We start from the raw sequence: 14,501 nt of genomic DNA, 5'->3' as shown, positions 1-14,501 counted from the left end.
GGTATGAAATCACAGGGGTGTAGATAGTGTGACCAAGGTCAAATTACGTATATGTCACCATATACAACCCCGAGATTCATTTTCTTGTGGGAATTCACAGGAAATATGAGAAACACAATAGAATCGATGAAAGATCACACTCCGGGTTGGGGAATCAAGAACCAGAGGGCATAGGTTTAAGATGAGAAAGGACGGATGTAATAGGAAGTTGAAGGACATTGTTTTTACGCATTGGGTGGTATCTATGTGGAACGAGCTGCCAGAGGAAGTGCTTGGGGCAGGTGCGATTTTGACACTCGGACAGACATGTGGATTGGAAAGGTTCAGAAGGTTTTGGGCTGAACACTGGCAAATGGGATCAGCTTAGATGGGTATTTTGGTTGGCATAGACTAGATCCATAACTGGACTCTCTGATGGTGGTCATTCGTAAGGCCAGTGATGTTGTGGGGATGGAACTGGACTCTCTGACGGTGGTGTCTGAAAAGAGGATGCTGTCTAAGTTGCATGCCATCTTGGACAATGTCTCCCATCCACTACATAATGTACTGGGTGGGCACAGGAGTACATTCAGCCAGAGACTCATTCCACCGAGATGCAACGCAGAGCGTCATAGGAAGTCATTCCTGCCTGTGGCCATCAAACTTTACAACTCCTCCCTTGGAGGGTCAGACACCCTGAGCCAATAGGCTGGTCCTGGACTTATTTCCTGGCATAATTTACATATTACTATTTAACTATTTATTACTATTTTCTATTACTATTTATTATTTCTATGACTATTACTATTTACTAATAGTAATATTACTATTACTATTTCTGTTACTATTTATTATTAATGGTGCAACTGTAACGGAAACCAATTTCCCCCGGGATCAATAAAGTCTGACTATGACTGGATGGGTTGAAGGGACTGTTCTGTGTGAATCTGTTGAGAGGGCCGTGTATACGTATACGTACATACACACACACACACACACTCACTCACTCACTCTCTCTCTCTCTCTCTCTCTCTCTCTCTCTCTCTCTCTCTCTCTCTCTCTCTCTCTCTCTCTCTCTCTCTCTCTCTCTGTGACTCTCTCTGTCTCTCTATCTCCAATAAAATGGGTGTGCAGATCTATCTGTTGGCCACACGCGAAGTCTTTACGGTGGCATGTGCTGGTCTCGGGGACATACACAATCCTGGCTGGGGAGCACAGTCCCAAATCTGCTCCTCCTCTCCCTGGGGTGCTGTGTCTATCACTCTGTGCTGTTTGCCAACCTCTACCCCAACCTCCCCCCCCCCCCCCCCCACCCCGGACCTCCCAGTGTTCAGTGCTGTCCTCTGGGGCTAGTCAGCTTTCTCTGCAGACCATTTAAGTGGGACAGTTGCATTCCACGTTAATGGGCTCTTTTGTATGTCTGCCAGGCCATCGGGGACTGTATTACAACCCATTTACAGAGTGGACAAAGGAACTGCTTGGCCCATTGTCTCCGGTACCTAACACTGCAATATGAATCCCAATCAGGTTTAATAACACCAGCATTTGTTGTGAAATTAGTTATTTTATGGCAACAGTACAGAGCAATAAAAAACTATACACTAGGTGTATATTTAAGTAGTGTAAGAAGAGAGGAACAAAATCCTGACGTCGTGTTCACGTTCATGGGTCGAGGGTGGATAGTCCTCTGGCTTGAAACAGCCCAAACCCGACCGGGAGAATCTGAATCAGGTTTGTTGTCACCGGCATACATTGTGAAAGTTGATGTTTTGTGGCGGCAGTGCAGTGTACAATACATAAATTATAATAAAAAGTATAAATTATAATAAATATATATCAAAAAGTTAAATAAGTATTGAGTGGGCGTGCAGGCTGACACCTCCCAATGTGTGGGGCCCTGACTCGGAGGAGTTGCCGGGGAAGAGGGGGGGTGTTTAGGGAGGGGAAGGGCCAAATCAGAGGGGTTAGCGGTGGGGGTGGACCCAACGTAGGGGTTGGGGGGGGGGGCTCCGGACGGAGGGGTTGTTTGGGAGGGGGTGTCCCCAGCTCAGAGGGGTTGGTGGGGAGGGGAGGTCCTGACTCAGACCGATTGTTGGGAGGTCCTCGATTAAGAGGGGTTGGCGTGGGGGAAGTGTTTCGCAGGGGAGGGAGGTTGAGTCAGATTCGGTGGGGATGGCAGGGAGCGAGTTTGGGGGTGAGAGAGAGTGGGTGGACTGATTCAGAGGGGTGGGTTTGGGGGGCAGAGAGTGCCTCTCTCGCAGGATGGGTCGGTGCCCGAGGAGCACTACTCAAATTGGTCCCACGTGGCAGTGTTTTTGTACGCTTCCTCACATTGGCACGTCGAGGTTGTACAAGGTGCAACAATCACAGATCATTTTAGAGATTAGCTTTCCTTGACCCACGTGCAGCGAAATGTGACGTTAGAGTCAACGGCCAGCACAGTCCGAGGGTGTGCTGGGGGCGGCTGGCAAGTGTTGCCACGCTTCCCGTGCCAACGTACCATGACCACAGCTCACTAACCCTATCCGGTACATCCCGGAGTTGTGGGAGGGAACCAGAGCATCTGGAGGAAACCCCAGTGGTCACATGGAGAATGTAGAAACAGTGGCAGGGATTGGAGCCTCTGTGCTACTCTTTCTGCAGCAACTCTGCAGAATAAAGTCTCTCAATTACAGAGAAGGTGCTGTGCAGGCGGATAGACGATAAGTTGCAAGCTGATGACGAGGTGGACTGTGAGGTCAAGAGTCATTCTTATTGCACTGGGGAGCCGTTCGATCATCTTGTAACAGCAGGATAGATGTTGTCCTTCATCCTGTGCGTGTTTAGGTTTCATTCTGCCAGATGTGGTGGTGGGGAGAAGAGAGTATGGGGTCTTTGATTCCGCTACCCACCTTGCTGAGGCAGTGAGAAGTGTCGACAGGATCCGCGGAGGAGAGGCTGGCTGCTCTGTGAGGCTCCCTGCACCAACAGGAAGGAAGGGTTGCTGTTAAATTGAGCAGCTCACCAGGGGTGGGACACATGGCAGAGGATTCCTTCACCCCGGCCGTCCCCGTATTGTGTAATACCCGCCCAGTCTCTGACCCCACGGTGAACCCTCCATCGCCACGTCCTGTTGTGTTCCAGGTTTGGGTGTACTGTATACATTAGACTGGTGGATACTGTCCAGTCTCCCCTCCACAGTCTACATTTCCTGATGCTTCAGTAAACCAGCCAGCAGAATCAAAGGCACCACTTGCCCCAGACGTGCTCTGTCTCTCCCATCAGGCAGAAGATACAAAAGCACTAAAGACCAGACAACCGGGCTCACAGACAGCTTATACCCCGATGTTATCAGACCCTTGAACAGACCTATTGTATGACGATCTTTGTGTAACTTACAGTTCTTTCGACTTGTCAGCGCTGCTTATCTGATGCTGCGTGTCTGCGCGGCTGCTGCAAGTTTTCTTTATTGCACCTGTGCACGCACGGACTTGAGCAGATGAGGGTAAAGTCTACTTCGGCTCCCCTAAAGGTCAACCGTTGACGTCCAAACACACCCAGCTGGAGGAAGCCAGCAGGTCAGGCATTATCTACGGAGGCAGGAAATATTTGTTTACTGTGCTGTACAACTACCACCACTCGCTCAGCATTGGCTGAACCAAAGAGCTGATTATTGACCATAAGAGGACATTGGAATTCCATGAGCCAGTTCTCATTGAGGGGTTAGAGGTGTGGAGGGTCAGTAACTCTAAACACCTCAGTATTCTCATTTCGGAGGACCTGTACTGGATCCAGCGCATAATTGCAATTACAAAGAAAGCACGGCGGGTCTCAACTTTCTTAGAAGTTCGGAAAGATTCAGTGAGTCATCTAGAACTTTGACAAACTTTCATAGATGTGTGGTGGAGAGTATAGTGACTGGTGTGGAAACACCAATGCCCTTGAACAGAAACTCCTATGAAAAAGTAGTGGGTACGGCCCAGTCCATCGCAGGTAAAAGCCCTCCTCACCAGGGGTGCAGTGGTGGCCAGAGCGCTCTGAAACGCATTCGGCACCTCCTTAAGAAAAAAGCCGAAATAAACAAGCTAATTAATTAGGTGCCGCCCAGGGTGATTTGAGTCTCTCAGAAACTGCTGTTCTCCTGGGATTTTTACGCACAGACTCTGGAGTTTATAAAGAATGGTGACAAAAACAAAAAATCCAGCGAGTGGCTGTTCCGTGAGTGAAAACATCGTGTTAAATCCACTTGCTGGATTTTTATTTTTGTTTTCGGCACCATTCTTTGTAAACTCCAGAGTATGTTGTGTGTAAAAATCCCAGGAGATCAGCAGCTTCTGAGAGACTCAAAAACACGAAATACTCTGCAGGTGCTGGGGTCAAAGCAACACTCACAACACGCTGGAGGAGCTCAGCAGGTCGGGCAGCATCCGTGGAAACGATCAGTCAACGTTTCGGGCTGGAGCCGAGCTGAGTTCCTCCAGCGTGTTAAGTGTGTTGCTCTGAAAAACTGAGGGTACGTCCACACTATGCCAGATAATTTTGAAAATGAAGCCTTTTCTCTTCATTTTGACCTTCTGTCCACACTGAAACGGTGTTTTCATCCCCCGAAAACGGAGATTTTCAGAAACGATCTCCAGAGTGAATAAATCTGAAAACACCTAATATCCGTTGTAGTGTGGACAGGGTAACTGGAGAGATTTTAAAACGCTGTCATGACAACACCACAACAACAATGCTTTTTCTGCGTCTGCTTGGTACTGTGCAAGCACTGCTGTACGGCTGTTATAACGCGCAGTCGGTGTGAACGGCGTGAGAGTTAAATTGTAAATGAGCTTTTTTGACTATTTAAAAACGCTGTCATGACGTGCCGGAACTGATGGCCGCAGCGCGGCATTTCATTATTGAACACAACCCCCCACACAACCCAACAATTTCAGAACAGACGGCAACGAGACTGAAGCCAGAAGAGTTAGAAATGTACTCACCAAATACTTTGACCCATAGCTTACTGAATAAATAAGTATACTCACTTAGCCCTGTTTTCCGTCCTTTCTTGTATGAAGGTTTACCTATTTATGCAAGTACTTCTCTGACAATAGATGTGTAACAGCCTATTGTAACGTTGTATGGAAATACAAGATAACACTGATGCAGACATGTTTTATACATTTAACAAGGTGCTTTATTAATGCAACAGAGTTAGTCAGTTTTTCAATGTTCGTCGTCAGCCGGGTCATACTGTCCGTGAACTCCCTGTCGGTTGCCTCCAGACGCTCCAGTATTTGTTTTTGTTTTAGTTTTAAGTCCTCCTGCGCGAGAGCCAACAGCAATTCCTTTTAAGTTTTTCTACTCTGTAACTGGACAAACGTGCACCAAGTATATCGATTCCTCTTTGCTTGTTTTCTGTGTGTCCTGCGCATGCCCAGTGGGAGGAGATTTGTCCAAATATCCGCCTAATGTGGACGGAGATATTTTGAAAAACGCTTAGTGTGGACGCCTGTCGTTTTTACTCGAAACCGGCGTTTTCAAAATTATCTGGCGTAGTGTAGACGTAGCCTCAAATCACCCTGGGCGGCACCTAATCAATTAGCTTGTTTATTTCTGCTTTTTTCTTAAAGAGGTGCCGAATGCGTTTCAGAGCGCTCTGGCCACCACTGCACCCCTGCTCCTCGCCACTGAGCATATCTACACAGAGTGCTGTCACGGAAGCAGCGTCCATCATCACAGATTCCACCACCCAAGCCATGACCTCTTCTTGCTGCTCCACCAGGAAGAAGGCACAGGAGCCTCAGGACCAGTTATTACCCCTCAACCGTCAGGCTCATGAATGAAAGTGAATAACTTCACTCGTCCCATCACTGAACTGCTCCCACAACCTATGGACTCAACTTCAAAGACTCTTCACCTCACATGTTCGATATTTATTGCTTATTTATCATTATTTCATGTTTTGTTTTCTTTTTGTATTTGCAGTTTATTGCCTTTTGCACGTCTTGCGTGTAGTTTTTCATTGGTTCTATTGTTTCTTGTATTTATTGTGAATGCCTGTGAGAAATTGATCTCAGGGTTGTGCACAATGACATATATGTACTTTGATAATAAATTTCCTTTGAACTTTGGGACTAAGAGCCCGAAATGCCAACTGTTTATTTCCCTCCATAGATGCTGCCTGATCTGCTGAGTTCCTCCAGCATTGTGTGTATGTTGCTCTGGATTTCCAGCATCACCAAATCTCTTGTGTCTCTCAATCTCCCATTCTTCCTCTTGGTAACTCTGCCTGCCCTGCACTTTCTCTGTGACCCTGCATTCTGACATTGCTATACCCTTTGTACTACCTCGATGTACTGATGTTTGGGATGATCTGTCTGGATGGTGTTGCAAGATTAGCTTTTTCCATTGTATCTTGGTACGTATGGTGTGGTGCGTGGCCAAGAGGTTAAGGCGTTCGACTAGCGATCTGAAGGTCGTGAGTTTGAGCCCCAGCCCAGACAGCGTGTTGTGTCCTTGAGCAAGGCACTTAACCACACAATGCTGAAAGTGGGTACTGGCAAAATGCTGGGGGTTAACCTCGCGATAGACTGGTGTCCTATCTGGGTGGGGGGTGGGGTAGTCTCAGCCGCTTCACGCCATGGAAACCAGCGTAAGCACCGGACAGGACAGACTTTAACTAACTAACTTGGTATGTATGACCATAATTCCCCGATTCCAGTCCTTTTACTGGCCCGTACATACGTTTTTAGGAGGTGACGAGGCCTCCGTCTCTTCCCACAGGTTCTGCTGGGTGTCTGCTATTGTTGGATTTCAGCTCCTGACCACCCTCCAGTGCTCCTGGGGACACAGAAAGGTGAGTCCGGGACTCCCCCTCCCCCTGCTTGTCTGCCTGTCAGGCCATGGGCGGCTATATCTGCTGATGGGGGTGTCAGTGAGCAGTGGGGGGCGGTCGTCCACACCAACCGCGAATGGCAGACGGGAGGTTTCTGCGCTTCACCACTCTGCGGGGAGATGCTTGGCGTTGGGGGTGAGGGGGAGGAGCACGGCGATGTGGGAACAGATTCAGCTGCCTGTCCGACCCGCAGCATGGTTGGTTGGGGCGGGGGGGGGGAGGATGAGGGGAGGAATGCAAATGCAATGTTAGCATTCAGTTCGAAAGAACTAGAATATAAAAGCAAGGATGTCCTGCTGAGGCTTTATAAGGCAATGGTCAGACTGCACTGGGTGGGTTGTGTGCTGCCTCGGCTCCTTATCTAAGAAAGGATGTGCTGGTATTGGAGAGGGTCCAGAGGAGGTTCACGGGAACGAGCCCAGGATTGAAAGGATTAACATATGAGAAACTAAGAAAGCCATTAGGAAAGAAAAGATGAATTATGAAAGGAAGTTGGCAATTAACATAAAAAAGGATACTAAGAGTTTTTTAAATATATGAAGACTAAAAGAGTGACACTAGTAGATATAGGACCGACTGAAAATGATGCTGGAGAAATGGTAAACAACAGGAATTCTGCAGATGCTGAAAATTCAAGGAACACACATCAAAGTTGCTGGTGAACACAGCTGGCCAGGCAGCATCTCTAGGAAGAGGTACACTCGACGTTTCGGGCCGAGACCCTTCGTCAGGACTAACTGAAGGAAGAGCTAGTAAGAGATTTGAAAGTGGGAGGGGGAGATCCAAAATGACAGGAGAAGACAGGAGGGGGAGGGATGGAGCCAAGAGCTGGACAGGTGATTGGCAAAGGGGATATAAGAGGATCATGGGACGGGAGGCCCGGGGAGAAAGACAAGTGGGGGGGGGGAACCCAGAGGATGGGCAAGTGGTATAGTCAGAGGGACAGAGGGAGAAAAAGGAGAGAGAGAGAAAGAATGTGTGCATAAAAATATATAACGGATGGGGTACGAGGGGGAGGTGGGGCATCAGGTTGGAGGAACAACACCTTGTATTCCGTCTGGGTAGCCTCCAACCTGATGGCATGAACATTGACTTCTCTAATTTCCGCTAATGCCCCACCTCCCCCTCGTACCCCATCCGTTATTTATTTTTATACACACATTCTTTCTCTCTCTCTCCTTTTTCTCCCTCTGTCCCTCTGACTATACCACTTGCCCATCCTCTGGGTTCCCCCCAGCTTGTCTTTCTCCCCGGGCCTCCTGTCCCATGATCCTCTCATATCTCCCTTGCCAATCACCTGTCCAGCTCTTGGCTCCATCCCTCCCCCTCCTGTCTTCTCCTATCATTTTGGATCTCCCCCTCCCCACTTTCAAATCCCTTACTAACTCTTCCTTCAGTTAGTCCTGACGAAGGGTCTCGGCCTGAAACGTCGACTATACCTCTTCCTAGAGATGCTGCCTGGCCTGCTGCGTTCACCAGCAACTTTGATGTATGTTGCTGGAGAAATTGTAATGGGTAATAAAGAGATGGCAGAGGAACTAAATGAGTATTTTCCATCAGTCTTCACAGTGGAAGACATTAGCAACATACCTGATAGCCAGCGGTCTCAGGGAATAGAATTAGGTACAGTCAAGATTACTAGAGAGAAAGTGCTTGGGAAGCTAAATGGACTAAGATTAGATAAGTCTCCCGGACCGGATGAGGTACACCCACGGGTTCTGAAGGAGGTGGCTTTGGAGATTGTGCAGGCATTGGAAATGATCTTCCAAGAATCAACAGACTCTGGTATGGTTCTGGAGGACTGGAAGGTCGCAAATGTAGTTCCGCTGTTTAAGAAAGGAGTGAGGCAGCAAAAAGAAAATTACAGACCTATTAGTCTGACATCGGTAGTTGGAAAGTTATTGGAGTCGATCCTCAAGGACGAGGTTATGAAATACCTCGAGGTGCATGACAAGATAGGCCCAAGCCAGCATGGTTTCATGAAGGGAAGATCCTGCCTCACCAACCTATTGGAATTTTTTGAGGTAATCTCAAATAAGATTGATAAGGGAGAGGGTGAGGATGTTGTGTGTTTGGATTTTCAAAAGGCCTTCGATAAGGTGCCGCATAAGAGGCTGCTTAATAAGATGAGAGCCCATGGAATTACAGGAAAGATATTGAAATGGGTGGAGCATTGGCTGATAGGCAGAAAGCAAATGGTGGGAATAAAGGGATCCTATTCTGGTTGGTTGCCGGTTACTAGTGAAGTTCTGCAGGGAACGGTGTTGGGGCCGCTTCTTTTTACAATGTATATCGATGATTTAGATTAAGGATTAAATGGTTTTCTGGCTAAGTTTGCGGATGACACCAAGATAGGTGAGGAGCAGGAAGTATTGAAGAAACGGAAAGGTTGCTGAGAGACTTGGTCAGTTTAGGACAGTGGGCAAAGAAATGGCAGATGAGGTACAATGTTGAGAAATGTACGGTTGTACATTTTGGAAGAAGAAATAGTTGGGCAGATTATTATTTAGATGGGGAGAAAATTCAAAAATCGGAAATGCAAAGGGACTTGGGGGTCCTCGTGCAGGATACCCTAAAGGTTAACTGCCAGTTTGGATCAGCAGTAAGGAAAGCGGATGGTATGTTGGCATTCATTTCAAGAGGAATAGTGTATAAGAGTAAGGAGATGTTGATGAGGCTCTAAGAGGCACTGGTGAGACCTCATTTGGAATACTGTGTGCAGTTTTGGGCCCCTTATCTTAGAAGGGATGTTCTGATGTTGGAGAGAGTTCAGAGAAGAGTTCAGAGAAGATTTACGAGGATGATTCCTGGAATGCAGGGGCTAACATATGAGGAGCATTTGTCGGCTCTTGGACTGTATTCATTAGAGTATAGAAGAATGAGATGGGATCTCATAGAAACATTTCGAATGTTGAAAGTGTTGGACAGAGTAGATGTGGAAAGACTGTTTCCCTTGGTGGGTGAGTCCAGGACAAGAGGCCACAGTCTTAGAATTAGAGGGTACCCATTTAAAACAGAGATGAGGAGAAATTTTTTTAGCCAGAGGGTTGTGGATTTAAGGAATTCATTGTCACATACAGCTGTGGAGGCCTGATCATTGAGGGTGTTTAAGGAGGAGATTGACAGGTATCTAATTAGTCAGGGTATCAAGGGATATGGGGAAAAAGCCGGAAATTGGAACTAGATGGGAGAATAGTTTAGCTCATGGTGGAGTGGCGGAGTGGACTCAATGGGCCGAATGGCCTACTTCTGCTCCTTTGTCTTGTGATCTTGTGATCATTTGATGCTCTGAGCCTGTACTCTCTCGAGTTTAGGAGAATGAGAGGGGTTGAAACCTCATTGAAACCCTTGAATATTGAAAGGCCAAGATAGAATGGGCATGGAGAGGGTGTTTCCTATAGTGGGGGAGTCTAGGACCAGAGGGCACAACCTTAGAATAGGGGGACACTCATTTAGAACAAAATGTGGAATTTCTTTAGCCAGAGGGTGGTGAATCTGTGGAATTCATTGCCATAGACAGCTGTGGAGATCAAGTCATTTGGTATATTTAAAGTGGAGCTTGATAGATTGATGGATTACAGGGAGAAGGCAGGAGAATGGGGTTGAGAGAGATAAAAGATCAGCCATGATGGAATGGCAGAGCAGAATTGATGGGCCAAATGGCCTAATTCTGTTCCTATGTCTTGTGGTGGTATGGGGATCTCTCTCTGCCTCCTCCCCTCAACCCCTCCCTCACCCTTACTCACACACCCCTCTCCCTCCCTCCACTCCACACTCCTCTCTAGGAAGAGCAGCTGTCCCTACCATCAAGGGGACGGGGAGAACAGTAATTTGAATTTGTATAGTGCCCTAAAGGTGCAGAAGCATGATTACACTCTGGTCTGGAATGCTTTTCCTGTAGACACGTTAAACCTGTTGTTTTCAACGGAGAGCGGTTTCAAACAATTTTAAAAGGAGGGGGTGGGGAGGAATTTCAGAGCTCGGAGCGACTGCATCTGAAGGCAGGTCACCCAATGTAGGGAGGCGTGTGGAGACCAGGACTGGGGGTGGCGAGGGGGTTGGGGGGAATCACAGACATAGAACAGGAACAATACAACACATTTTGGCTCACTACTACCAACCTTGGCAGTTCATTCTCTGCACCTACCACTCTCCGTGAAAAAAATCTGCCCCTTTAAACCTTCCACCAACCACCTTAAAGTTATGAGAGACCGTTTCGCTGAACACCTACGCTCTGTCCGCCAGAGAAAGCAGGATCTCCCAGTGGCCACTCATTTTAATTCCACGTCCCATTCCCATTCTGACATGCCTGTCCACGGCCTCCTCTACTGTAAAGATGAAGCCACACTCAGGTTGGAGGAACAACACCTTATATTTCGTCTGGGTAGCCTCCAACCTGATGGCATGAACTTTGACTTCTCAAACTTCCATTAATGCCCCTCCTCCCCTTCTTACCCCATCCCTTATTTATTTATTTATTTATTTATTTTTTATTTTTCCCCTTTCTCTTTTTCTCCCTCTGTCCCTCTCACTATATCTTCCTCTGGTGCTCCCTCCCCCTTTCTTTCTCCCTAGGCCTCCCGTCCCATGATCCTCTCCCTTCTCCAGCCTGGTATCCCTTTTGCCAATCAACTTTCCAGCTCTTAGCTCCATCCCTCCCCCTCCTGTCTTTTCCTATCATTTCCGATCTCCCCCTCTCCCTCCCACTTTCAAATCTCTGACTATCTCTTCTTTCAGTTAGTCCTGACGAAGGGTCTCGGCCCGAAATGTTGACTGTACCTCTTCCTATAGATGCTGCCTGGCCTGCTGCGTTCACCAGCATTTTGTGTGTGTTACCTTAAAGTTATGTCCCTTTGTATTCGCCATTTCCAACTGAGGAAAAAGTCTCTGGCTATCTGGCTGTCCACTCGACCTATGCCTCTTATCATCTTGCACACCTCTATCAAGTCATCTCTCATCCTCCTTCTCTATAAAGAGAAAAAGCTCTAGTTCCTTCAGCCTATACTCGTACTCTGTAATCCATGTAGCATCCTAGCCAATTCTCTCTGCGCCCTCCCTAAAGCTTCCACATCCTCCCTGTAATGAGGCAACCAGACCTGGGCACAATTTAAAGCTCCAAGTAGCTTAAAGTGTGGTTTTATAAGTGTAAACCTGTGTGCTGTGAAGTGAGATGGGACAGTGGCACAGTGTCAGTGATCTGATCAGGTTTCAATTCCACCGCTGCCACGTGGGCTTCCTCCCGCATTCCAAAGACGTATGGGTGAGTTCTGGGCATGCTATGTTGGCACGAGAAGTGTGGCAGCACTTTGTGGGCACAATCCTCGTTGGTTAAATTTGTTGCAAACAACGCATTTCACTCTGTGTCCTGATGCATGCCACGGATAAAGCTAATCTTTAATTACCCTGCGGCTCCTGAATTCAAAAAGTTGCCTAACTAATGAAGGCCAACGCACTGTACACCACCTTAATATCCCCATCAACTTGCGTGAGAACTTTGAGGGACCCCAAGATCCCTCTGTTCCTCCACACTGCTAAGAATCCTGACATTAACCATGAATTCTGCCTTTCAATTTGATCTTCCAAAGTGAATCACTTCACGTTTTTCCAGATGAAACTCTATCTGCCATTCCTCAGCTCAGCTCTGCATTCTATCAATGTCCTGTTGTGACCTATGACAATCTTCTGCACTCTCCACAACTCCACCACCCTTAGTGTCATCGGCAAACTTTCTAACCCAGCCTCCCACTTCCACCCATGTCATTAATAAAAGTAACACACAGCAGAGGTCCTTGAACAGGCACCTGTGGAACATCACTGGTCACTGACTTCCAGGCAGAATACCCTCCTTCTGCAACCACCCTCTGCCTCCTGTTGAAAAGCCAGTTCTGAGTCCACACAGCCAGGTTTCCCAGGATCCCATGCCTCCTGACTTTCTGAATGAGCCTGCCATGGGGATTTATGGATTTTAGTAAGACGTTTTGACAAAATACCCAAAAAAAAAGGCCTTACTAAAATGTATATACACCACATCCAATGGTCTGCCTTCAAGACAACGCAATCAGGCTCCTTCGATATGACCTGCCCCTCACTACCCCTAATGAGTTTATGCCCCTCAAAAAGAGTAGAGGTGTGTGTGAGCTACGTGAGGGTTCACGCAGACAGGCAGGGGCGCGTGGGGTAGGGGTAGGGGAAGGGACGGGTCAGAGTGATTAGGGTTGTTTGAGAGACAGAGGGACAGGACCTGTGGCTCAGAGATGGCAAAGAGTGCAACACCACATCCCACTAACTTTCCCTCCTCTTTCTCTCTCTCTCCCTTTTCCATTTCCAATCTCCCCTCCCCTCCATTCCCTTTCACCCTGCTCCCTCCCCTCCCCCTTACCCCTCTCCCATCCCCTCCTTCCCCTCCCCCTCTTCCCACACCTCATCCTCTTGCCCTCTTCCCACTTTTCCTACCCCTTTCCTTCCCTCTTCCCCTTCACCTCACACCCCTTACCCCTGCCACTCATTCGCCCCTCCTCCCACTCTTTCCCATTATGGCTCTTTCACCCCACCCCTGGCCCCTTGCCTGTCCCTCTCCCACACCCAACTCTTCTGCCTCCCACTTCCCCATTACCCTCACTTTCTCCCACTCCACCCATCCCCTCCCTCCCTCCCTCGTCCCTCCCTCCTCTCCTCCCCCCCTCCCTCCTCTCCTTCCCCCCTCCCTCCTCTCCTTCCCCCCTCCCTCCTCTCCTTCCCCCTCCTCCCCCTCCTCCTCCCCCTCCTCCTCCCCCTCCTCCTCCCCCTCCCCCCTCCCCCTCCCCCTCCCCCTCCCCCCTCCCCCTCCCCCTCCCCCTCCCCCCTCCTCCTCCTCCCCTCCCCCTCCTCTCCCCCCCTCCCCCTCCTCTCCCCCCCTCCCCCCCTCCTCCCTCCTGTACAGGTGCCGCAGCGGAAACCGCGGCAGGCAGCAGGCGGGCAGGAGCCGGGCGATGGTGCCCCGGGTGTGTGGAGCTCCTGGGGCCCATGGTCAGCGTGCTCGGCCAGCTGCGGGCCCGGAGTGGCGAAGCAGAGCCGGAGCTGCCTGCCCCGGGAGCCGGTGGTGCCCGGCTGGGCGCTGCGGGAGTCGTCGGCAGCCAGCCCGCGCCAGTGGCTGCCCTACGCCAGCCGCTCCGTCTCGGCTTTGATGCCCAGCTATCCACTGCACGTTGACAGCCAGCCCCCTGCTTTTACCCGAGGGAGGCCCCCGGCGTCCAGTGCGCAGCAAGTTCCCGCCAGGGGCCGGCCGTCCAATCACATCTCGCTGCCACTCTACGGCGATGGCCTGGCCAGCGGTTGGCCGGAGAGCCAGGCATCCCAGGGCCCGGCCAATGAAGGACAGAGCTACGGACGGCTGACCAATCGAGGCTACGTACCCCTCTACCGGCAAGGTCAAGCGTCCAATCAGCAGAGACAGCGGCTCCCAGCCAGTCGGAACCTGAACCCATCCTACGGGGCTGTGGCCCTGACCAATCGGGAAACCAGGCCACGCCACGCCCCGGGGGCTCTGTCCAATCAGGGAGTGGGATCAGGCTCCCAGCCCAGGCAGAGGAGCGCTCCGTTTTGGAGAGGGTCGACAGAGAACAGTGGGCACTCCTGGGTGAGGCAGGAGCATCGTCCTGCTAACAGGTAGGGTGGCATGCCC

General features: G+C 49.5%; 1 protein-coding gene across 1 annotated transcript in view; it reads left to right on the top strand.

Annotated features, from left to right (window-relative positions):
* The window catches only part of LOC140184966 (thrombospondin type-1 domain-containing protein 4-like), an 80,720-nt gene that overhangs the window by 21,243 nt on the left and 44,976 nt on the right, over positions 1-14,501 (top strand). The window contains 2 exon segments of the mRNA XM_072238209.1: positions 6,730-6,802; positions 13,761-14,485. Coding sequence (XP_072094310.1) covers positions 6,730-6,802; positions 13,761-14,485 — 798 coding nt within the window.

Source organism: Mobula birostris, chromosome 2 (genome assembly GCF_030028105.1).
Source record: "Mobula birostris isolate sMobBir1 chromosome 2, sMobBir1.hap1, whole genome shotgun sequence".
Lineage (NCBI taxonomy): Eukaryota > Metazoa > Chordata > Chondrichthyes > Myliobatiformes > Myliobatidae > Mobula > Mobula birostris.
The sequence above is the reverse complement of the archived record's forward strand: the minus strand, read 5'-3'. Positions and strand labels throughout refer to the sequence as shown.